Genomic DNA, 26636 nt, shown 5'->3' with positions numbered 1-26636 from the left:
TGCACGTGCTTCACTCTCATCTTTAGCCATCAAAATGGTGTAAGTGGCTGGTTTCAATTGTATTAAGCATCAAGCCAACCCTGTGCAGTGAGGAATTAAATTGTTATTCCTGAACAACAGTAGTGTGCCATGAATAACTCAGACTCAGAACAGGGCTGGGATCTGGATTTGGGAGCATCTAAATCAATGCAAGACTCCTAAACACTTAAATAGAACCAACATTGCATAACATGCAGAAATTTTGTTAATCAGGAGGGAAACTTTGCTCCAAATACTTTTTTTTTTTTTATTCATTCCATTTACAAGAAAAAAACCAAAAGCATTTTTAAGGCAGGCCCTTTTCTGGGCTCCAGGACAGTTTTTCCTATGCAGTAAGTTGTCATACTGTAATGATCCACACAGAATATAAACCCATAAAGATAATATCATCTGCGGGTCTTGATTTTATCCCAGTATATAAATTATTCTTGGGAAGATGGGAGTAGAAATTACAAGGTCCTTCTTTCAGGGATCCCACAGACAAATGCAGAATGGTGTTAGCAGTGCCCTAATTAGTGCAGTATTAACATTGTGTCGAGTCAAAAAGTGCTTGTTTCTGCCTGAACAGAACATGGGGATCTTGCAGACAATGCTCTCTTGGATGTTTAGGCACAGCCAAAAACTCCCTTGCTCTACTGCCAATCCTGGAACTGACTGTACTTAGCAGAGAGATCCAAGCCCCTCAGAGACATGTTAAACTCTCTTCCAGCTGGAAGAACACCATTGTTATTAAATGCATTTAATATTTATATAACGGCAGTATCCAGATGCCTCAGTTAGTGCAACAGTGAGTTACTTAATGTGCAGTTCTCTACTGGAACTATTTTATTATCTTACCAGTTCCTTTCCCTTTTTACAAAATAAAGCTGCTCACTGGTCAGCCTCCTCTTTCCTCTTATTCCAAATAGCAGTGGGAGGAAATTGCCTGCTCTGCCTGTCTGCTCTCTCCCATGCATCTGCTCCTTTCCACAGTATCCTGCATCCTGAAATAACATGGAGACATCCCACCTCATATTTGATGAGGGTTGGTAAAACCAGAGTAGGCCTTCACACAGGATGAAGCCAAATTCCTATCAACCAAGTATATCAGCCCCACATTCCTACCAGTACCATGAAAATTCCAAGCTCTCCATGCCCAAGTCCAAGTCAAAGACAGCTGGTTACCACTATGCAGAAGGCAGAAAGCAGGATGAAGGCTTGAGAGAGGAATTAATGGTAAAGACAGGTCACAAGAGTGAATTTCTGCTGCTGCTACCCCTTCCATTTGTTACCTCCTTCTTCTTATTCCTGTGTAACCTGTGATCCAAAAAAAACAGGGACTACTGGTTATGACAGCAATGAATATTGAGAAGTAGATGCAGGGATCATCTAATCATCTTCTGATTATTAGATTTGATGATTAGAGGGCCATTAGTATATAAATGATGTGTATTGGCATAAAAAGCACACTCAGAGGTAAATGGCTAAGGCTGAGGTTTGAATTATGCCTCTAATTCAGAGCAGAGCAAACCATTTAGATAATTACAAAATGAAACCAAAACAACCCAGACAATAGTGGCAAGTTACCCAGCACTCACTGCAGAGGGCAAGAGACACCTTTGCACAGTGATACAGAAGGTCACCCTGAACTTCTCTTGCATTATCCTGTGTCTTAAATACCTGGCAGCTGCGCTTCCCACTGAGGGTGGCCTAAAGTTAGGAGTCCCTGGGGTTCAAGTTCCATTTTGTGAGACCCACCCCAAAGACTGGGAATAACTCCAGGCACCAGCAGGTGCTGGGAGCTAACCAGTTGGCAGAAGAGGACTTGGGGGTCCTGCTGCTCTTCCACTAGACTGTCTTAGCATAACTAAATGGAATTTTAGATCAAATTCCAGTATTTCATCTAAGATTTTAATGGCTCTGGTCACCCGTCTTTGAGGATTGGCCATGAGATCTGGACGTGACACAGCAGCAGTGGCGGAAGAGCCAAAATTCAAGGAGCAGTCACTGTTCCACAGTCTGCAGGAGAGCTCATCAGGCAGCCCATTGCAAGCTCAGAAAATGCAAACCTAACAGGAATTAAACAATGTTGCTGTTCATCTTAACAAAAAAAGTGGCCTTCTACTGCTCAAAACTGCTTCTAGAAGAGGAAGGAAGGAGAAATATGATCAATTAGACACAAAAAGTGTTCAAGGCTATAAACAAAATATTAAAAATGATTGTTTGAACTCAGACAAAATACAGAGCTACTGTTTGCACTTATTAAAAAAGCAGAATATTTTATATATGCAGACCATACAGCAATAAAACAAGTTAAAAAGTGCCACCACCAAGAGGTGTTGACTATACAGCAGAGAAAAAATGCTGCAACCAAGATGATTTAAACATAAGGAACTATCAGCTTGTCCAACAAAAGACACCAATCTGCTACAAACCTTCCCCCCTTTACACTGAGTCAGTGCTTTAATACTTTTTCACCTAAAACGAGCCTGAGTTTGGTCACTGTGCAGAAATTACTATCTTCTAGTGTCTGTTTTTGCTAATCATGTGGGAAATAAGAAGAAGGAAGGAGAGAAGTCTACCTGCAACTTGCTGAGAGTCTCTGGATGGGAAGTCTGGATGCACCTCTCGTGGAAATGACTGGAGTTGTATCTAACTGTAAATACCATGCTGATAAATCACCACACGCTCACTCCACATATTCTTTTCTGACATTTTTATTAATCAAAGACAGGATGACTTCCATATTTGGAGTGATAGGACAGATCCCAGGATACTCTCACAGCTATGATAAGCTTAACCAAAAGACACGTCGCAGAGCCCACCATGGATATGGAGCAACGCCCTCGTCCTGCCTGGGTGAACTGGCATCACTGGCACCCTGCAGAGGGTCCTCAAGAAGAGGATATTCCATTGGCAGTGGACCACAACTCTGGGAGGGACATATCAACAGCTCCAGAAGAGAAAAAGGAGAACTTGGCATCATACCTGACCAAGAGGGTCCCCAGGTACCAGAGATGTATCAAAGGCCACCATGGACTATTCCAGCTCCAGACCTCTTACACATCCAAACTGAGCAGCTTCTATTCATGCTATATAAACACACTTATACTGTGCATTGGCATTTATAGAGTTGCATAAAAGTCAAAAAAATAAAGTTCTGCAAGATTTTAATACTCTTAGGTGGAAGCTTGAAAGGTTAAGTTTACATGTCACTGTTTTCACCAAAACCCAACTAGGTGGGAAAGTAAACTAGATGTGCCATTTCAATTCTTTAGCATTTTATAATCAATTTTCAGTATACCAATAAATACTCAGTGCAAAGCACATGCTCAGTTAAAATCCTAGGCATGGATATCACATGAGGAAAATAAAAAAAGAAGCCAGCACATGTTGTCTACATGCTCACAGAAATATATATAAGAAAAAAAAAAGGGAAAAGTGTTCTTCACTTACAGCATTATTTTGGTTTTGGCTTAAGAAATGTAGATGCTTTCTCTCAAAATAACAGTACTTGACAAGGTTATATCATTGGCTTGTTTAAAAAAAAAAGTTACAGTGATGGAAACAAAGTGTCTACATTACTTTAAACTGAATATTTCCATCCTCAGAAGCCTGCAGCAAGGTCATACTTATGAGCCAACACTTCTTGTGGTGAGCGCAAATCCAAAGAAAACCAAACCAAACCCCACAGAAATGCCACCCAATAATTACAGTTTATGGGATAGTAAAAATATGATGGTTTCCAGCAGAAAAACTGTAGTGTTTCTTCTCTTTCACACCACCCACTGGAGTTTGCCCCAATTCTCCACATAACACTACTTCCTAATAAGTTCTCTTCCTTATGAATATGGGGATAGATCAAAACACCTCAGTAACTGGTAACAGCACACATCTCCTTCCCGTGAGTGGAGACAGTGATTTAACAGATAAAACCTCAGGAAACAGAATTTAGAATGGAAAGGTAATGTTTCTGCCCACAGATAGGAACTGAAAATGTGAGAAGTACAATATAGAAAAGAGTTTATGGTTTTGTGTAATTTCAGCTTGGAAGTACAGCATAGGAATCAGGATTATTACAGGAGCATCCATAACATAGCCATTACAGAGGCAACACTGAAGGCTGCTTTGTTAACCCCAGTAATGGCCCCCTCATTGCACAGGTCATGTTGGCAGCAGAAGAATTCAAAATTATCCAGCTGGAAGAATTCGGCAATTTCATTCATGTGGCACTGGGAAAACTTCCAGCAGGAGAAAGTTCTCAATTTACCTATGAAAAAAAATAAATTAAACAGATTAAGAGCATATTGACAGTAATATCATTGTTGGTACAAAGAGAAAAGCACTGCCTGGTGTTGGAAGCACAAAACACTGGAGAAAATGCAAAGCTCAATATGTGACATGGTGTAAACACAGCAACTGGATGGAGGTCTGGTGGTCTGTGTTGCCATGGCACTGGGGATGAATGTGGACTGAGGTGGAAGCTCTGCAGCCTCACTTACACCTGATACCCACAAATGTTTTGTTCACCTCCTACCAAGAAATAACCCTTACCACGTGCCCACAAAGGCAGGGAAGGTTTGACCACACTCCCACCCACAGCACTTTGCACAACAGTGGTTAATAAGGTGTAAAATGCACAGAAAATAACTGGGGGATGAGACATGAAATTGCAGGGACTGGTAGGTGGGTTTGTCCCCCTCACCCTCCGCAGAAGGGACACCTTTTGCTAAGTCTTGCACCCTCAGCTATTCTGAGTGGTGATCTGGGATATTAAGCTTGTGATTGCAATAGTGTTGTTAGCGCTCCATGGAGCTACTCCACAGTTCCTGTATTTATCATCAGTTCCTGCATTTATCACCAGCAATCCAAGAGAAATGCAGATGTTGGATTCAATAAATTGTGCTTTTAAATCCCCCCAGGGATGGTGACTCCACCACTGCCCTGGGTAGCCTGTGGCAGGGCTCGACAGCCCTTTCAGGGAAGAATATGCAGGAGATAGAGCTTGAAGAGCACATAAGGGTGGTGAAACATTGGCAGAGGTTGTCCAGAGGGGTGGTGGATGCTCCTTCCCTGGAAACATTGAAGGCCAGCTTGGACAGAGCTTTGAGCAACCTGCTCTAGTTGAGAATGTCCCTGCTCAGTGCAGGGGGGTGGGACTAGATGATCTTTAAATGTCCCTTCCAACCCAAACCATTCTGCGATTCTGTGAGGATTCCTTCACCCTCACGAAAAGTGAATTTATTTTAGTAGTGACAATTCATAAACAACAGAGTCTTCATCTCAGGTGTATTCTGTGGGCTGCACATTCTTTATCTGTTCTTAAAGCACAACAAATTCAGGGCAAAGAGTTTGTATTTTAAAGTCAGCGCCGTCTCCTATTTTTTTCCAGCTCCTTTGGATGGGTTTTTGTTTGTTTCTTTGTTTGTTTGTTTCTTAAATCCATATATACAGACATCTGTATATATGCTTGTACAACTATAAATCAACTGCCTAAACTGTCATTACATTATCAGTTGCTTGGATATAAGCATGACCTTCAAAAGGATTTGCAACCTTCTTTTGAGTGAGGCTTAGAAATGCATACTAAGGCCAGATTAGAGATGCACAGGTGATGAAAACTGATACAAGTTGTGTTTATTTTAGGTCTGTGGGACACCATACATACCAAATTTCATCTGCAAGCAACTATCTTCATTCGTTAAGCAAGTGCTGTTGGACCTGCACAAGGAAGGGCTGTTCTCGCAGTGGTAACATCTTAGGGTAGAACCTAAGAAAACAAGGGTTTATCTTTACTGAATAATCAAGCACTGAGACAGCAGCAGCATTAAAAATGAAAAAAAAAATAATAATCACTGTCTGCATCTAACTGTCACAAAACAAATGCCTGGTTATTAAACTCAAGCCAAAATTATTAAACTCAAGACTTCAGCTAAAATCGAGCTTATGTCAGTTGTACAAATCAAAACTGGCAATTCTGAAAGGCAGATTTTGAAGCATGTACTCATGTCATTTTTAAAAGCACCATTATATGTCTGTAGAACAAGGTATTAAATTTTTGCTTCTTTTATCTGCTCTTAAAAGACTGCCTTTTCCAGGCAGGAAAGGACAGGCAATGACACTTTCAGCACAATTTTATTCTATCCCTATTTTATTTCATATATCTCTCTCATAAACAAACTGGTTTCCAAATCACCCAGTCTTCCAGCAGCAAGCCACCACAGTCTGTTGCTGCTTTAAGCAGCATCACATCCTGATTCTCTCTTCTGACCCAAGACAATCAGAAACTAAGAGAGAAACTAAGCCCTGCTTCAAAGGTCACTGTCATTCCCCAAAGTTGTATGAAATAATCCAGGCTATTTTTCCTTCTCTGGCATTTTTGCCATGACTTTCTCAGCCCCTGTCACAACATTACATAGGAAGGTCCCTCCCTTCTACTCACCAAAACTACAAAAAGCAACCAGAACAATGAAGGCGGTTAACAGGATGAAGTTCATCTTGGTCATGCTTCCTCCCTAGTTTGAAGGCATAAAGAGATGTTACATGTTAATTATATTTAAAAGCCACATGGAACTAGCAAAATCCCCAGTGAGGAATCCAGACTTCGAGACTTCAGTATGGAACTGGAAGCATTGGCCAGGAGAAACAGGAAGAGACAAGAGAGAAAAATAACTTCACTTTCCAAGAGAGGATTTTTATTCTGAGAATGGGATTTTTATTCTGAGAATTGATATTTGAGCCCTGACAGGCTCAGATGGGTCTCATTTCTCCTTTCTGATTACACCATTCAACAGGTCTCCCTATTCCTCACAACTACAAATGCACCTAACAACAACAAAAAAAAGGCCATTTATGTCTCAAATGCTTTTTCTTTCACAGCAATTCCCCAATAACCCTGGAGGCAGACTGTGCTCCTTTCTTCTCTGTCATGGTGTTGCAAGAGGTTTGGCTGTTCTAAAGGAGCTTTTGCCTGTCCTTTCCCAAAATTTCTCCCTCTCCCTGAGGGACTGACATATTCAATAACCCACCGAGTGCCTGCAGCGATGGCTCAGGTCTCCATGACTGCTGCAATCCATGAGCAGCAGGGAGACGGGAAGGGCAGGATTTTGTTTGAACACAGGCAGCTCCAAAGCAGGAGTTATTAGACAGATTTCTGCACAGAGTCTGAACTGCAATCAGAGCTCCCACTAAAAAATCTCTGCTATTGCAGAGTAGGATATTCAGAGAAGGCATCAAGCAGGCACAGAAGGGAGAGGGGGGACCATACTTGTGCTAGGAGGGCATGATTTTATGTTTGTTTTCAAAGCCCAAGAGGGACTGAAAGTCCCAGAATATTAAAGGTATTCAGAAAACAAGTTTTACACATGATAAAATCATCACATCACTGCTCTTGACCCTGTTAATTCTGCTTGAAGCTATTTCTATATGCAGCTATAACCATGCTAGGTTGGAGTTTTTTTCTCCCAGAAGACTGAAAAGATGGTTTCATAGCAAAACAATATTTAAATGCTTCTCAACCCTTTTTTAATTTTCCTACTGACAAAAAAAAATCCCATCCAACAACAACAACAAAAAACCTGTGTCTAACAAAATAAAAAATGCAACAAAAAAAAAGGGCTACTACCTTTTTTTTTCCTGTCTGTATGACCCGCTGCAGAGCAGGAAAACTAAGAAAAACATAACCATAATGTGCAAGATGAGTTGATTTTTCTGGGGTAAACAACTTCGCAAAAGAAGCCCTTCAAGGCCACAGGCTCATCCCACAGTGACGTAAATCTCCAGAAGGGCTGTTGGTCTGGTGGTTACAGCAAGAGCCATTCTGGACAGCAAACAGAACCTCCCTGGGAATCTCTCCATCTTCCAGGAGTCCTCAGTCACCCAATGTGTCAGCACGGGAAAACAGTCTCGCCTTTTAGCAAAACCAAGTCATGACCAGAATAAATATAAGGCAAATGAATAAAAATCATCAGGGCCAGTAGTAATTCAACCAGTCTGTTTTTGTGAAATGAGTAATTGTTTCTGTACTCCAGAATGACAGGGAGGAAAACTTTAGCTTAAAAACAGGAAAACTTTAGCTTAAAAAAAAAAAATAATACATAGAGACAGCAATTCACATCATGGCTTAAAAGAAATAAAGCCAAAAACATTTCCTAGACTGAATTTTCTAAATTGCTTTTTTAACCCAAGCATCCAACCCATCTCAATGACAAGAAACAACAACTGCAATGAAAGGCTCAGTGCGTCGTTGTGAAACAGAATTTCTCTGCAGTCCCACCTGGGAGAGGGCAGGCGGACAAACCTGCTGCTACTGCCACCATAAATCACAATTTACGACAGAAAGGGGCAAGAAAAAGGGAACAGCACCACGAGCCCCAATCCCTGCAGGGACCAGGGATCAGGACCACAAACCCCATTTCTGCAGGATGTCCAGGGGACAAGGACCAGAAGCCCCATCCTTGCGGGGATCAGAGAAGGGGAACGGGGCCACGAGTCTCATCCCTGCAAGGGACCAGGGAAAAGAGGAACAGTACCAGGAGCCCCATCCCCATCCTGGTGGGGACCAGAGAATGGGGTAAATAGCAACACAAGCCCCATTCCTGCAGGGACCAGAGAACAGGACCATGAACCCTATCCCCGTGGGGACCAGAGAATGGGAGGACCACAAATCCCATCCCTACGGTGACCAGAAAATAGGACCACAAATCCCATCCCTGCGGGGACCAGGGAACAGGACCAACAAGCCTCATCCCTGTGGAGACCAGGGAGCAGAACCAAAAACCCCATCCCTGTGGAGACCAGGGAGCAGGACCAAAAACCGCATCCCTGGGGCGACCAAGGAACAGGATCACAAACTCCATCTCTGCGGGAACCAGGAAAACAGCACCATGAGCCCCGTCCCTGCGGGAACCAGGAAACATCACCACAAAGCCCCATTCCTGCGGGGACCAGGGAACAGCACCACGAGCCCCACGCCTGCGGGGAGCAGCGGGCTGCGCAGTTGCCCAGGTCACTCGTTCCCGTGCCCAGACCCCCCGCAGGTGCCCCCGGCTCCCCTCCCCGGCTCTCCGGGGCCGCTCGAGGGGTGCCCGCAGCGCCCCGGCCCCGCGTTAGCGCAGTGCGGTGCGGCCGCTCCGCGCCGTGACTCAGGACAGCCCCGGGCGCGGGCAAAACACCACCGCCTTAGAAACGGCGTAAACACATTGCAACCAAACCTCCGCAGTGCCGGCAAAAGCCTTCCTCTCCCCGCACCACTCCTCTCCCCACACCGCCGCTGCCGCGCCTTCCCTGCACTCTCCCTCTGTGTGAAGCGGACGGGCTGCGCGCTTGCCGCCCGCCCTGTGCCCCCCGGCGGCGGAGCGCGCCCTTCCCGGGGGGCGCCGAGGCGGGAGAAGCGATCCCAAGGGAGCGGGAACGGGCGGTAGCTGCGCAGTCGCTGCTTCCACAGGCCGAGAAGGGTTTTTGGGAACTCGGCTACCGCCCTCACGCGCGTTCTTCCCGAAGCCTGTCGTGCGTTGCCACTCGCGGTCAAGCCCTAGAATGGTTTGGATTGGAAGGGACCTTAAGGGTCATCTCTTTCCAACTCCGACACCTTCCACTAGTCCAGGTTGCTCCAAGACTTGTCCAACCTGTCCTGGAATATTTCCAAGGAATGGGGCAGCCACAGCTTCTCTGGGCAACCTGTGCCAGGGCCTCACCCCCCTCTCAGCCAAGAATTTCTCCCCAATATTCAGTCCCTCTGGCAATGGGAACCCATTCCTCGTTGTCCTATCACTCAAAGCCTTTGCCCAAAGTCCCTCTCCAGCTCCCTGGGAGCCCCTTTAGGCACTGGAAGATGCTCTAAGGTCTCCCCAGGGCCTTATGGTGGGAATTAATAGATTAGGGAAAACAAGACTTTTAGAACACACAAAGGAACAAACCAGGAATGGAAAGTGGCAGTTTCCTCCAGAGGCAGCTGAATATAGAGCTAAACATTCACAACCTAGAAAAACACTGAAGAAGAGCAACAGAAATGTAGTTGAGGACACCAAAAGGGGGTTTTTGTTACATTGACTTATATCAGTGCTATTTAGAAAAAAAAAAGTTGAGTGCTGACTTGAGTACAGTATTAAACACATGTGACTACCAGTTGTATTTCAAAAGGAATCTTGGATTTATTTTTGTTACCACACCAAAACTGCCAATTTATTTGCTAAACCTAAAGCAAACCCCAAATCACCCAAAAGTTATGTTAGATTCTGTTGATGTGGTAAAATGATTATCCGTCACCTGAGATTACAATCTTATAAATGTCTAAAAGATTCTACCTCTGTTTAAACCATAAATAAAAGCAAAATTATATAAGGGTAAAATACTTGTGGGTTATTGGGTGCAATTTATTAAGTGAGAATCCACCCAATTAATACTTGATAGGAAAAAATCCCTTATAAATTCAGTTAAATGAGGAACTGGGAACAAGGAACTTCAGCCAAAGCTGAACATTTACCTGTTTTTCCTTCCCAAAATCTGTCACCAGTCCCTCCAACAGAGCATACATTTATCTGTATCATCACAGATAAATGGTATTTCCAACTCCAGCTGAATTTTTCATCTTAAATTCTTTGCATAAACTCTGAGGGATTAAACAATGTCAGGAAAAACTAAAACTAGCCCTGGAATAACCTGCATAGCAACTTTTGGTTGATTTTTTTTTCCAACTGTCCAGCACAGCACTTGTTTTTCTCTCATGTGATGGAGTCATAGGAAGGAAATCATGGCCAAAGGTCCTCTCCATTAAATCATTCAACCAGCAAAATCCCACAAAAATGCTGAAGGAATCTTACAGTTATAAAGAGACTGTCAGTGTAGGGCTCTTCCATGGACAGAAAAAGGATGAGATTAGTTTCATATTTGTGTTGGATGTGCCAGGGTTAACAGGGCTGGTTTTACCTTGCCAGGTGAAGTCCTAACCGAGCACCAGTATCAGAGTCAGATCTGAACCAGGTGGCAGAACTTCAGGCTGCACCTGCAGGATGGTGGCCGAAGGAAGTGAAAGACATTCCTGTGTTGAGGATCTTGGATTCCTGATTACGGATCTTGGATTACAGTGACCACAGGAAGAATTTGGCAGCTGGATGCACTGTGTGGTGGGTGTTACACCTGCCCAAAACCTGCAGGATCTCACTCAATTCTCTCCTGCTGCTCCGTGAAGATTCTGACAGCCCAGCAGTGCTGAGGAAAATCACCAACTCCTTGTTTTCCTCAACGGTCTTGGCTGCTCTTTTTCACTTCACATCGATCCTGGGATTCTGTGATTCACTCCTCCCTGGCATTACCTTTTCAGTTTTGGGTGGGATGGGGAGAGGCACTGCCTTCAGCCCCACCTCAAATGCACATCCTAAAGAGCTACAACGCTTTTGGCAGCTCCGGGCGAATACGCCCTGTGCTAAAATAGCTGCCTGGAGCAAAGAAATAACCTCCCTGTCACAAACACAAACTGTTTGGAGCAGTAACAGCAACCTGCCACTTCTCTGCTTCCCTCTTCACTCCACTGACACCCCTGGCCACCAGCAGAGGCCTCACCCCCCCCCACTGCAGCTGAGAGAACAGCACTGTCCTGTATCATGACTTCTCCCACAGACAGCAATTATTACAGCTCATCTTTAACAACCCAAGGAGAACCACTCCCTAAAAAAAAAAAACCAAAACAAAAAACCAAGAGTGAAATTTCCAAGGGTTGTGCAGAGTCTCATGCTGATTCCACTGAACTAGAACATACAGATCCTGGTAGGAATCCTCCCAGGAAAGGCCTCCAACCATGAAGGTTATCTTGTCCTTAAAAAGACACAACAGACTGACAGCCCTGGAGAAAGTTCTAGTCCCACTAAAACCTTTTTTCACTGATCCTTGATGAAATTTCTGTGAAAAGGCATTAGACCACATCTTCCCTTCCCAGCTAATACACAGCATACTCACAATGGCAATATTTTGGAACCACTCCAGCAATTCTCACTCCTGTGAGGGACAACAGAAGTTGGTTTTGCCTCTCTAGATGTTCCACCTGAATGCCTGCTGTAGGGATCATACTCAATATCTACCTTGTGGAAGTGCTGTGTGGCACTTCAGAAAGCTGAGCACATGGAGAGTCCAATACCTGGACTTGTTAAAAAAAAAGCTGCAATTAGTCAATAATGGAAACTTTGAGCTGGAACCACAATATTTTTTTCTCCCCTCATAGGAGCTACTAATTCTGCCTGTCAAAAAGAAATTACTCCAGCACTGCTGTCACATAATTATTGCCCAAATTTTGGCAAGAACAGTCCCATGTAGACCTTGAGAGCGAAGGAGGCAGTTAAATTGTTTATTAATGACAACAGAAACAAAGTAAAACTGATAAACCAAACAGATACTTCTTTAAATATAAAGTTTCTAGTCATCTAGTGTTCTGTCAGGCTCCTCTCTTTTTTTTCTTTTCTTTTTTTTTTTTTATTTTTATTTTGTAGTTACAAAAATCCAGAGGATTTAGGGAAATATACTTAACATAAATTGGTCACCTATGACAACAGCAAACATCATATAAAGAAAAAAAAACCTCAAAATATATTTACAAATCCATCCTTTGTAGTCATTGAGAAGTTTCTTGGTCAACAAGTGGCAGATTTATGCATGGACACTACATTCCCAGAGGCATTATCCAACCAGAGTCACTTAGCATAAAATTAAGCTGACAAACAGATTGTCTAAAAATAAGGCCAGTTTCACTCCTAATTTATGCATTTGATGACCAGAATTTTCTGCTATTCCTATGTTGATTTAAAAGAAAAAATAGCATAAGAGCACCTAAACTCACCCAAACAGGATATACAGACCAAACTGCAAATTTCATTCTTAGTTATTCAGAGCAGAAACTCATGAGCAAGGACAATAGGATATGCCTTTTTTGCCATCTTGTCTATTGCTGATTTTAAATGCTAATTTTAAATGCTTGTACAAAAACAAACCCCCCACACCTTATTTCCAGTATGATCATAAATAGGCAATAGTTTAAAAAATGTAAGATATGATTACCTTGGACTATCAAGCTGTTTCACACTTCAGAAAAAAGTGGACAAAGCCCAAACACCTTTCTCTTCCTTTCCCTCCCTCTGTCCCCTCCCTCCACTCCCGTTTCCAAACTAGGGAAAAAAAAAGTTATACTCTAATGGATCTTGGAACTGGCACCAACATTCATGCTAGTTGCCCTGATGTGCAACAGAGAGTTCATTTACAATTGTCAGAAATATTCTTATGCACTAGCCCCAAAGAGTTCAGCTCCAGAAGCTTTCCAGAAACAGTCTGGGAGAAATCCCATCAGGTACGATGTGGGCAGCACCCAGAGGGCTCAGGAATGTCCAACACCCTGGGTCGATCTTTAGTGTCATCTGTGGCTGTGGAATCTTCGTCTTCATCCACTGCAGGCTCATTAGGATTTGTTTCCTAATACAAAACACACCCATGGTTTAATTAAAACCTTCTCTTCAGTTATAAGAAAGCACCAACAACTGCCTAGAGAAATCTGATCTGCATTATCACGTCGATGAACTGAAGCAAACATTGAGATCCGTGTCCTGAAACCAGCTCCTTACAATTACTGAGTTTAATTTGCAAAAGAGATCATTTTACCAAGTTACTTGACCTTTAACTCAGTAAATCTCCATTAGGTTTCATCATTCCAAACCTACCACTATGTAAGCCCCAATTCAGTATCTCAGCTCTATTTATTTTCTTGGTGGCTTAGGTTGTCTTTTATTTATTTTAAAAGCAAAAGGATCACTGCTACCTTTAAAACAGAGGTAAAGCAACAGAGAAAAGCAAATTATTTTTACAGTCATCTGAAGGGAAGGAGGTTTCAGCTCCCAAAACTGTGAGCAAGAGTTAAGAGATGTCACTTTCTGTTAGAAGCACGACATCTGCTGGCACCTCCTGTTAGAGCCACAGGGAATGAGTGTCTCAAATCCTGGGATAAACGTGAGAAAGTGCACAATGCCTACCCCTGAGGAAAGACTCAGTGCTTGCACAAAAACTAGGAATAAAATACATCAAGGATTCTTCTCTAAATGTGCCAAAGAAAAGGGAGAAATGATACAATTAACTTGCAATCTCCAAACTAAAATTACATTATAATTAACAGCAAGTGAATCATCTTGGTGATTTGCAAAGTTACTTTATGAAATGCACTTTCAGCAAGAACTAATGAACATCACACAGACTGTACAGCTTTTAAACTGCCATTAACTGGAACTTGTCTGAAAAAAGCAGACATGTTATTAAAGCTAAAACAGATGAGCGTGGTCATACAGACCACACTTCAAAAAGCCTTTCAAGAAAGAACCTCTTAAAGAACTCTGAAATCCAAACAGCTCCTGCAATATCATCTTTGTAGGCAAAATATCTGAAATATCATTCATGGTCTGTTTGGAGCTGTTTTGAAAACTGCATCTCCACTTACCATTCATGCTGTAGACACCTTGAATGTTGGACACACCATATGAAATCTGGGAATTGTGACATTAAAGAATCTGTCCTTGTAGTAGAGGCAATGGAAGGTGTAATAGCCCTCCATGTATCCAGATGTTGTGGAAAACGTAGTACAGCTGGTGTACTCATAGACTCTCCCTGGACTGATAATTGGAAACTCCCCTGTTGGTAAAATATTAAATCAAAATGGTAAGGACTGAAGTAGAACTACAATTTAGCAGTTTGCTAAAGCACTTGCACTCCACAACATAATCAGGCAGCTCATTTTATATTCCAGGGGATGCATAAATGACTTTCAGCAATTATTGATATTAAAAAAAAACCAAACTGTCTGAAGAGCAGTTAAGTAGCAGGATGTTCAGATATCCCTTACAAACCAACTTTAAAGCCAAAACAGATGGAAGCATACAAAATGATTTTGATACACACCATAAAACTACTACCCTGACCAACAACTAATAACAGAATTTTCCTAATAAATACATTAAATATTCTCTCTATTAGGTTAGGAAAAGCAATCTTTCACTTACCAACTACTCCAGGACCTTGGACTTCGTCCACATCGCCTTTGGCATTTGTTATTCTCCAGTATCGACTGTCCAGCTGACACGTCTTCTCAGGAAGAGCATCTTTGGACATTTCAATTCTAGAAGCCAAAGGACACAATGGTTACAAAACTACTTTCCCACACTTCAGAAATTCTTTAAGTGCTCTTGGGATCTCAAAGTAAGCTGGGAAAAAAAAAACACATTAAGGTAAAGTAACCTGACTCAGTTGGCAGGATACATCTCCATGCCCCTGCTTCACTCTGTTATTTACCCCTTTCTAAATCACAAGAGCTGCTTGTAATTTCTTTCCCCCTACCCCACTGTGCTTTTCCAATTACCACCTGACCAGGTAATAATTTAGTGTGTTTTATATTAAAGTACAGCATGTTGGGCACATCCTATTAATTTTAGAACTGTTTTGAATGCTGGACATAAATTTGCAACAACTGATGCTTTGGAGATTCCATAGATCTATCCTGTGCTAAAAGAAATAATTCAATTTTATTCAATTTTTACCTGATTCTGTAAGTGAAGAAATAATGTGGTGGATGTACAGAACTGAGTTCAGGCAGAAAAGAGGTGGACACAGACACAGTAATATCTTCTGTGGTAGCAACACATTCTTTATCATGCACATACCTACAGAGAGGAAAACATTAACTCTGCAAACAGCTCTGCATATTCAATACAGAAAAACAGACATGGAAAGCAATTAGTTAATTACTAATAAGAACACTGTGATGCTAAGTTAAATGTAATTTTTAACTTTTCATTAAGCAGTAAAATAAAGGATGGGCGTGTGCAGTGTCTTCATGACATGTAATTCCTCATCACCTAAGAAGTTGTGCCTCTCTTTGGAACTCCATTAACACTTGCACCAAGTTGGGTGCATTGTTTGATCTGAAGTCAATGAAAACACACTTGTTTAATAAGGTTGTGTCATTCTGGTATTCAAAGAATAAAACCTAGAAATTCTAACAGCAAATTAATTTACAGATCAAGAACTTGGTTCTACAGCATCCCAGTTAGATAGAATTAAGGTTCTTGATTGTATTTAGAAGAATTGCAAGTGCAAGAAGATTCAAACACCAGATCAAGTCCTGTTTATTGCATACTCAAGTGTCATTTTAAGACCAATTTGCTGACACAATTGGTTTTTTAATAACTCAGAACAGTCCTGTAACAGCAACACACTCATGGCACACAGAATAAATATCTTGCTGTTCACTAAACTTCAGATCACCTATAATGCAAAATTCTGGTCCCATTAATGCAAAGTTATAAGCTCTGAAACTTCTGGTTAAAAAAATGAGGTTGCTGTTTTACAGCTTTATTTTCAGGAAGTTTCATGTGCTTTTTCCTCTCTCCACCATCAGTTTTTGTCTCAGATACCAAAAACTACTCGGAAAGAGGTCAGAATTCTAGAAGCAGCATCAAAACCTTGCACTGAGGTTATAAATGCCAGTCACGATACCTGAAAATCTGGTCTCTGATGATGGGATAACCTCCAGTTACAACTTTGTTTACATAGGATGTAAACCATTCCAAGTAGGATGTACCTACATACCAAAGAAAAAAAAGCATTCATAAGGACAGGCAAATGTACCACTGAGCACGTTACAGTAAATACCTCAAGGAAAAAGTTTAAAGCTTTGAATATTTTTATAACAAACTCTCACTTCCTTAGATGAGTCAGTCAATATTCCAGTTCATCCCACCAACAAGGAGAATTTGCAGGAACCAACCGAGAATTAGGAGTTAAGAGTGCACACTCCAGAAATCACACAGTCAACAAAGAATTCCTTAACTATAATACTTTCACATTATGATCATGGTCTCACTATTTGGTTTCCATATGAATAGTTTCTAAAAAACATGCCAGCAAGGTGCAGAATTTCCTCTCCTTAAAAAGAGTGATAAGTCCGACACCCTCCACATTCCTGCTACAATCCCAGAAGACTAAGGCTGTGTGTCATTCCAAAGAGCCTGGGATTTTCATACAGTTGGAGCCATTGTCTGAGAACACCTTCTCATACACCCACAGCCATTCTTTTGGAACAGCCTGATTGCTAAGCAGACACTCAAGATGTCACATTTAACTCTCAGAGTTTCATACACAGAATTTCTCAGCCATAAATCTTCCAAGCATTGCAATACAGAGCTCTATAGAAGAGTTCAACTGTTTGTCAATATTTGTGATTCAAAACTGGATTTAAGCTGAAATACTGAGAAATTATTATCCTCACCTTCACTGATGTGTTATTAAGTGCTCCCACTCCTATTAGATTAAGTGTACTTACCACTTCTTCCTTTGAGCACGAGCTCTGTGTGCTGTCCTTTGCCCTTTTGGAAGTCTAAGGGACTCCATGTCTATTATCCTCCTTTCTACCACTAACCTACAAAATGCAAACCTTGTGTAAAGTAACTCCAGGTGGAGAAATTGGATCAATTTACCTGCCACCTTCAAGAGAAATGCTGTGTGAAGCTTCTCCTCCACCCTGTGGTAAGCCAAGATTAACCCTTCCAGCCAAGTGGAATACTTTGAAATAAGTTGGACCATCCCACAAGCAGCAACACCTAAAAAGGTTTCCTCAAACTGACGTGGTTAAGAGTTTGACTACCTTCTACCCAAGGTATAGCATTGCCCAGTGTGGCTTCTCACAGTAATAAGAAATGTGAGAGGCTACATTTTAGTATTAATTTTGGTGACACTTGTTACATGTCTTCTTTGCCACTGAAAGGAATTAAATTTACATAACCACAAATACCAGATTTTTTCAACCTCTCACATGGTTGCAGAAACTACTGGGGAAAAATAAAAGAAAATAAAATCTTTCTGTCCACTTGGGTGTTGTATTTAATAAGCGCTGACATCACCCCATGACAGCTAACAGAGGTTTTGCTCACCTTGTTGGACAGGTTAGAAAGTGACTGATTCGTACCAAAGACACACAGAAGGGCAAGTTTTAATAGAAAGTATTTTATCTCAATTGTTACCTGTAATGAACATAACAATAGCAGATGGATTTCGAGCCATTTGGTCCTAAAAGGGAAAGTTTAAGGTGTATTAGAAAGAGAGCATTGGACTTACAAGGTTAAAATTCAACACTTGAAATATAACAATGGGAACACTTTCCCAATATTCACTAAAACTAAATCTGGCTGCTTAACACAGAAGGGCTGTCCACAGATGAACCAAAATAGAAGTGTTTGAGGAACCTTCCAAGTTCCCAAGCTGCACCAGAAGGTTTAAATACTTGGCATAATACAAAGGAGAATCTTAACATTCTTCAAGTGATCCATTATCAAACAATCCCTAGAAATGTCATTGCTACCTGCTTTGAAAACAAACTGCCACAAACTCGACAACAGGATGAAGATCCCCATCTTTTTTACAAGAACCATCCTTTACACATCCACTGTTTTTTCAGGTGAATGGATGGTGGAAGGGAAGCCACCAGGTCTTTTCTTCCTTACAGAAACAGGGAGTGTGTACATATATATACACACACCTGCCATAAACTGAGCAAATTAAATTGATACCTTCCAATAAGAATGAATCTTGTCCACTGTCATGACCTATAGAAATTGCTATAGCCATTAACAACTTTATGTCAATGATAATCAGATGGTAACTCAGGGGCAAACTAATAATCATCTCTTAGTGTTCACTTTCTGCTACATAAAATATTTCAGACACCCAATAACACGCAAAGGGGCACCATCAATCATTAGCAAAGTAGATTGGCAAGTATAAACATATGTTCCTTACTGGACACTGGTAGAAGATCTCGTATTTATTCCGTCCCTCCACCTTCTCCAGGGCCATGTATTGGCTCAGGCCAGTGTGGATGCAGAAGGTGAGGGGCAGGCACTGCTTCAGCCCCAGCCTCTGCTGGAACCCTCCAGCTGCTGTGTCGATGTCCAGCAGATCCTCGGAGCGGTAGTGGTTGGACAGGGCCATGCTTCCCATCAGACTGGAAACAGCAAAAACAGGAAAGATAAATCCACAAGGCAAAGTTGTGATCTTCTGGGAAATGTAATAATAGCCAGCGATCTGTATCTCCAGTTTTGTACAAGTTCATTTCAATACTATCAAAGCATCCACGATGTTTCCATGGAATAAACAATACCAAGCTGCTACAGGGACAGTCAGTGATCAAAATTACACTGAGCAAGGTGGTCTGTGCTTCAGGGAAAAGGTTGAGAAGCAAAATAACCACTGAGTCAGAGAGATTATAATTTCAGTATAAAACTAAGGCATGCAGACACAAATAAACAGACATACGAGGCAGGAACGAGACAAGATTCATCAACATGATATAGCAAGGTCATCAACTGTCTAATTTTTAACTAGCTTTGTGTAAGCATCACAGCAAGGGATGGGATTTTTTATTTGGTTTTGACAGTAAGAAAGTGATGTTGAAGCAGTAAAAGCAGTCTCTCTTCTCATATATAAAAGAGGAAAATAAGCATTTGGAAAAAAGTAGTGCTAATCAGAAAGGTGTAGAGATTAGGAACGGAGGTGAGCATTGGAAGCTAAGGTTAATGTTGATAGGAGTGTTGGGCTAGATGAGAGCCAGGGTGAAAATAAAAAACCCAAGCAACATACACTCAATGTAAGAATGATCAAAAAAGGTAACATGATCAAACTGATAACTCCCAAGGGCAGTGCACTTGGCAAAGGAAGAGTACACAGGTCTGCAGTGTATAGATCCACACCCACACTCCCTGCTGAGAACACCAGGGAAAGGCAAATTAGATGCAAACTCCTGCAGATGCTGAGCTTTCAGTGGTGTTATGAAAGCAATGACTCAGGTGCAAGCTGCCACATGTCAGTGTGCCATAGGCTGATCCCATTGGGCAACAGGTTCCATTCCTCTTTCTCCTTACAAAGTCATGCCTGGAACTAGCACATTCTGCCAACATCCAAACACAGAAACCTGGAGTACCTGACAATGACAATTGCTTCCATTTCTGATTTATGCTGAAACTGCATAAAATTGTAAAATCTACTGAGAAAACTTAATTTGCAGAACTGACATTTTCATTCTACTTAATATGACTGATTTGAAAGTTATTCCCTAACCATTTTAAAGAAAAAGAAAGGTATTAAAGAATGAAGTCTGAGGAGTGCAAGAGGCTAATTTACTTCTGTAATACAAAGCAAAACTTCAGGAAAGCAACTTACAGTGGGATGATTAAAAGCGTAACAGCTGGAAGTTTGAGTTACTGCAAAAAATCAAAAAGGTTTTCACTAGGAAACAGGGAAGTTTAAGAGTAATTAGAGCAATTAGAAATATATCCTGTGTTTTCAATTACTTCCAAGATTAGAAGGCAGCCATTTCTAGAAGTGTCACTCAAGTGGTGACTCAGTGACAACCCATTTAAATGCTTCATTTATCCTGTTCAGGAGGCATTTTACATCATTAATAAATAAGGAGTCTAAGAAATACAACAGGAATTAATAACTTGGTGAGTAGTTTTCTCTCCTTACCCAGGCACAACCAACTTCTGCCCGTTGTGGATGCGGAATGAACATCGATAATCATCCGGGAGTTTGCAACGTATTTGCGCTTCCACAGCATCCAGGTCTTCCTCCCTCACACTCTCTGGGGACAAAAGAAATGCTATTTCAAGTATTTCCAACACAAAGCATGGAATTTGTAAATGCTTTGATCAAAAGAACACAGACTCAAGTCAGTATCTGGTGACTTTACTGTGTGCTGGGTGGCACAGAATGAATATGACATAAATCTGGAAGGGAGATGATGACATGAACTGATTATTTAAGACAGCACCAATCTCTAGCCAGTGAAACCTCACAGGTCTGACTTCAGCACAAAGTATTTATCAAGTGAAATCAACCTTTTCCCCAGAATTTGTCATGAGCTGAGTCCCAGTTACAACTTTCAGGCAATATTGATTTTACTCTTTTATCATTCTCTCTCAGTTTCCAGTCCAGTCAGTAACACAGACATGTTGGCTGCAGCCACCATTCACCTGGAATTTGAAGCAATAAATGGGTTTTAACAAGGGGATTTTCATATCAACAACAGAAAGGGGCGGAGAGTAACTATTCTTACACCTCCACATGCAGGTTTCCACACCCTCACTTCTAGCAAAATTCAACTGGGTGGCCTGTATGGTCTGTTCCAATCAAGGTTTGTTTGGCAATCTTTTGAAACCCTTTTTGTGTTCATTATCTGTTTCATTTATAGGACATAATTTAAAAATTCATTGAAACAATATCCCTTACAAAACGTATTAAAAAGGTTTGAAACAATATCACTTACAAAGGGTATTAAAAAGATTTTATCTAAAAGGTTTATTTACAAAGGTCTTATTTAAAACCTGCCACTGCTCTACAAGTGTGGAAATTGATAATTTTAATTTATTTTTGACTTTCTGTAGACAAAGAGAAGCTTCACTGCACAACTGCTTACGAGGGATTTTGGAAGTGAAACTGTGGTAAAATCTGTTCAACACCCCCAACTTTCTATTTTAGTAACCAAATATCTGACTGACAATTCAGAGGTTCTGAATACCTGAGTGAAGCCTCAAGCTACACCTCCACAAAAATGTAAAGAAAACATTAAGTTCTAACCATATTCTATTATCACAAATACTTAGCAAAACTTAGGAATCCAGCACTATCCAGCAAGGCAAGGAAATTCAAGATTTAAGTAGGAAAGAGATCATTTGTCTTTTAATTTCTCAGATCAGGTTATATCAAACATCTTGGGCTAAAAGTCAACTTCATACAGAAAACCGAGTAGTTGAAAATTTAAAAGTCTTTTATGTCCCTATACCAGAAAAGCTCAAACTCAACTGTAGCTGTGTAAGATTCATGAGCCAGAACACTGGATGTACTTCAAGTCTTAAAACACAAACTGAAATTGAAAATAAAATCTTAAGTGGGGAAAAAAAAAAGGGAAAACCAATTGTTTGACCACAGGGAAAAAAAAAAACAACTTCCTTTTTGTTTGGCTTCAGATTAAAATGCCTGTTTTCGCGTGACTGTGTTTTAATTAGGTCTTAAGAAAACCTCATGCATAAAATCAGAATAATATTGGGAGTAATGAGATTACTACACTAAAAAATATTAACAAACAAACAAAAAAATCAGTCAACCAAAGACAAAGCTGGGTGAGCCAGGCAGGTGTGACAGTACCTTTCAAAGAGCCGATCATGCGGGGACACCACTGTCCCAGGTATTTCACCAGGTCATCCCAGGCCTTTTTCAGGGTGGCATAGTAGCGGATGTACCTCCCCAGGTCGGAGTAGGTGCTGATGAAGATGGATTTCCAGCTCTCATTCCGTCGGCTTTTCTCCTCTCTAAGTGGACACAAAGGAAATAAGTTCAATACCAGCCTGAAAAGCTCGTGTTCTAAACTCAAGGAGTTGGGATTTGTTATTTGGCAGGAATATTAACCCAGGAACACTTTGTGCTATGTGAAGCTACACAAACTCAATTAATTCCAGCATCTATTCAAACAGCAAGCTGGAACCAAATTAGGAAACATTTGGGGTACTTAGGGGAAAATTTGGAAACAATGCTCCTTTACACAGAGTGCCTTTTAAACAGATTCTGTATAATAGTGAATTCTGGAACTGGTGAATAGCTAATTCACAGCACATTTTACACACAGGCTTTTTATCTACTGCATTAGTCACAAACTCCTTTATTCACTCACTAAGAAGGATTAAGGAGCAAACCAGAGAGTTAAATGAGAACTCAGTGACTTTCAGATCAGTGCACATTCTTAGGGAATTCCTGCATATTCTGTTTTCCTCACAGGCTATGGGAAGACAGGCTGTCAAAAAGGTGCTGACTAACATCTGACAGAGGATGTTTGCCTCCAAATTGTTGCAGCCCTTGCATCTCTCTCATAGGATATATTTCAACTCCTCACTCCAATGCTGAAGCTACAAAATTTAGCACACCTTCACACACCTAAATAAAAATGTAACAATTGAGAAGTCTCTACATCAACTCTTCTCTATCCACTCATAAAACTTTTTAACCCTCACATGTTCATGAAGCTTAGAAATTCATTTTTAGAGAAAAAAAGGCTTTAAACAACCCTACTTACTCTGAAATAAGCCAGTATTTCTTGCAGTGTCTTTTCCACAATGGATCATGGCTTGACAGCTGATTCAGTCTTCGATTTAAATAGCAGCAACTATAAATATAAAATCATTACATTTGATTGCAGAAGAGCAGCAAAACAAACAGGGATAACCACTGAGCAGTGAAATAAATGCAGAGTTTGAAAGTTAGCTAGCTGGCCTTTTAGAGTTGTGCTTACAATGATTAAAAGTCTTCAGTAGAGCTGTGTAAGTCATGAACTACTTTTCTACAAAGTGATTTTGTAAAGCAGGTCATCCTGTAGACCTACACCAGTACAAACACTGCTTGAAGGATTCCAGCATGACTCCACTCCTCCAGTGGCAAGCAATCCAGTAGCACTGGCTGGCTATGATTTAAATCTCTTTCTTACCTGGACTGTCAGGCTCTACCTAATCTTTTCCACAGTAAGCCACAGAAACTATACAGTTGGAATGTTACAAAGCTACTTTCCACTTAGAGTTGTTTAAACAACAAACTTCATGACCAGAAAAAAAAGACAGACACAGGATAAATACAAATGATGATAACATGGAAATAAATACTGCAAGGTCACCCTAATGAAAACCAGATATCAGCTATTGCCATTGCATTGCTGCTTCAGAAAGTTAAAAGAATCACATCCTGCACTACAAAGCACTACTGCAAATGAAATATTAAAAACCCTGTAGTATATAGGTCTAAAACAGCCCTCAGAAATCATTTAAGTTGATCCTGGTTTGATGAATTTGAGCTGAATTATCAGCTAAACTTTGAAGAACCTCCCCAAAAGATACCACCAGTTTAGATGCGGAAATATCACTTCCTCTGGTAGCTTGTTCTAACAGTTAATGTGTGTGAATGGCTGTGATTAACATCTAAAGACCCCAAATGAGGTTACCAAACTTAAGTTTTCAGTTACTACTTTTTGGGGGGTTGTCAGTGTAGAAGAGAAACTGGTAAATAAGAAAGACATAGTTAGATAATGAGATAAAGATGACCCTCAATCTTGTCTTTTATAAGTAAAATCAGCCAAAGTCCACAGCTGGTCAAAGCATCTTGCACTAAGAATACAGAATTATTCATACTAGCTGTTCAAGACATCTTTTTCCTCCCTCATATCCACTGTAAGCTGTTTAAACTGGAATTGTAATTGTATTTCAAAATCAACCTCATCAAAGTGATTCTCCTGCATGTACTGAAATTACCCTTTGCATCCTCAACGACACAAACACATTCACTTCAACCCCTGACATCTGGATACGTAAGAACTTCATTCACGACACAGGGATTTTTTATATTTACATGTTTTATTATTATATTTATATTATATATGGGCTGTGGGGGACAGTCCATATATACCAAAGTCAAAGCCCTTGCAGAAATCTGTTGTGTTGGTGTTTTTCAATCAAGCCTGTAATTTCTGGAAGGAAAGAAGCTACTGAGGCATCACAGGATCACATGGCTTAAAATGTGATAAAAGTGCAATTAAAGCCATTCTCACTAATTACATAAACAATGCAAAAGCTGAGAAGTGACCAAATATTTAAGGGCCACCACCAGATTTACCAGCTGGTGGAATAGAGGGAAACTGTAGTGTTTGTAATGCTTACAGTATATATGTCACTTAAGTAAATATAAACAACCTAGAGATTTCCTCAATTAACACTTTGAGTGTTACAAACAGCCAGTTCTGCAAAACTGCCATTACTGACCTTATAAATAAGACATCTACACAGTATTTAGCTATCTTTGCACAGCAAAACCCATCTTATTTTCTTAAATAAGTTACAAAAATTGTAGTGCCTTTACGACACAATTAGCAACTACAACCAGACCATCTATAACAACTGTTAAGAGTTTTTGTTACACTTAATCTCTTTTTTTGTTTTCCCTGATGTCTTTATCATTCTTGACTAATATTTTTGAGGGGGAAAAAACCCCACACCAAACCCCCATATTTGGGCAATATTCTATTTTATTCATAATTATTCTTCCCTCCTTGACTGAACAGTGATTTCAATCACTGCCAGAGCCTGCAGTTCACTGGTGAGGTTTTACCTAAAACCACACTCATCTTTATTGAGTCACAACTCTTCCTAGAAGCACCTGCAACTTTCCTTCCCTGAAAAGTCACCGATTAATTTCATTTGGTCTTCCTTCAAACAGAAGCTCATTCGCATGATGGAATATATTTCCTGGCAGCAAGACCACCCTTTATCTGCCCATAGATACACAAGAGTTTTAGGGGAAAAAGTTACTGATTTCCCAAATTCAGTTATTGGTTCGCTTACGTACAAAAAAAGCCAACATATAATGGGGAAGATAAAAGCAGAATCGCAGAATGGCTTGGGTTGGAAGGGACTTTAAAGACTGTTGAATTCCAACCCTGCCATGGGCAGGGACGCCTTCCACTATCCCAGGTTGCTCTAAGCCCCGTCCAACCTGGCCTGGAACACTTCCACGGATGGGGTAGCCACAGCTTCTCTGGGCAACCTGTGCCAGCGTCTTACCACCCTCTCAGTAAAAGGGAACATCTCAATTTGTTAAAAAAAAAAAAAGGAAAAAAAAGGAAAAAACGGGGGAAAGCCCGTAGCTGCTGGAAGGGAAGGGGTGCTCAGGCCGTGTCCGCCGCAGGAAGCCAAACCCTTTTCCCACCCAGCCCCGGGAGCGCTGTGCCCGTGCCAGCCCCGCGAGCCGCCCGTACCTCACCAGATCCCGGTAGTCGAGGAAGCTGAGGATGAGGAGCAGCGGGTCGGTCGGGAGCAGCTCCAGGCTCAGGGCTGCGGGTGGCTCCATGTCTGGGGGCGCCGCCATCTTGAGAGACGTCCCGGGGACGCACCGCCCCTCGCGGCGCTCGCGCGGCACGGCCCAGCAGCGCCCCCCTGGGCGCGGCGGGGCTACACCCTCACCCGCAGCAGCCTCAGAGCCCAGCCCCCAGCCCTCAGCCCTCAGCCCCAGCCCTCAGCCCCAGCCCCAGCCTCAGCCCCCAGCCCCTCAGCCCCCAGCCCTCAGCCCCGGCGGGATTAAAGGCATCCGACCAGGCTGCGGGGCTTTGGGGCGGGCAGGGTCCCGCACGTTGCCCCGGTGCAACCCCCGCCGAGCAGCGGAGGGCGGCCGCCTCCAGCCCCCGTGCCGCCTCAGTGGTTAAACGTGTCATAAAATCGTAGAGCGTTATAAGGGGTTGGAAAGGACTTTAAAGATCATCTTGTCCTCTGCTATGGGCAGGGGGCACCTTCCACGAGACCAGGTTGCTCCAAGCTCTGTCCAGCCTGGGTTTGAACACCGATAGGGTTGAGGTATCCACAGCTTCTCTGGGCAGCCTGTGCCAGTGTCTCACCACCCTCACCGGGAAGAATTTCATCCTAACATGTAACCTAAATTTTCACTCTTTCATTCTGTGCCCATTACTCCTTGTCCTGCCACTACAGTTCCTCACAAAGAGTCCGTTCCTGGCTTGTCTGTAG

At 41.7% G+C, this 26636-nt stretch overlaps 2 protein-coding genes across 2 annotated transcripts; both read right to left on the bottom strand.

The window, feature by feature from the left end:
• Window positions 1–2719: 2719 nt before the first annotated feature.
• On the bottom strand, window positions 2720–6573 carry CD59 (CD59 molecule (CD59 blood group)). The gene is made up of 3 exons (XM_008922911.3): window positions 6461–6573; window positions 5687–5788; window positions 2720–4288 (listed from the first exon to the last, which is right to left on the bottom strand). The coding sequence occupies exons 1-3, from the start codon at window positions 6522–6524 to the stop codon at window positions 4095–4097; spliced, it is 360 nt and encodes a 119-aa protein (XP_008921159.1). The 5' UTR covers window positions 6525–6573; the 3' UTR covers window positions 2720–4094.
• Window positions 6574–12440: 5867 nt separating this feature from the next.
• On the bottom strand, window positions 12441–26023 carry FBXO3 (F-box protein 3). Its single transcript, XM_018081851.1, has 11 exons — window positions 25877–26023; window positions 23156–23245; window positions 22234–22397; window positions 20557–20671; window positions 18832–19036; window positions 18057–18102; window positions 16534–16618; window positions 15576–15698; window positions 15042–15157; window positions 14483–14673; window positions 12441–13470 (listed from the first exon to the last, which is right to left on the bottom strand). Exons 1-10 carry the CDS (start codon window positions 25984–25986, stop codon window positions 14486–14488), a joined length of 1242 nt encoding a protein of 413 aa, XP_017937340.1. The 5' UTR covers window positions 25987–26023; the 3' UTR covers window positions 12441–13470; window positions 14483–14485.
• Between the last annotated feature and the right edge of the window lie 613 nt (window positions 26024–26636).

This window comes from Manacus vitellinus, unplaced genomic scaffold (genome assembly GCF_001715985.3).
Source record: "Manacus vitellinus isolate BGI_N305 unplaced genomic scaffold, ASM171598v3 scaffold_57_pilon, whole genome shotgun sequence".
Taxonomy (NCBI): domain Eukaryota; kingdom Metazoa; phylum Chordata; class Aves; order Passeriformes; family Pipridae; genus Manacus; species Manacus vitellinus.
This window is presented reverse-complemented; position numbering and strand designations above follow the sequence as displayed.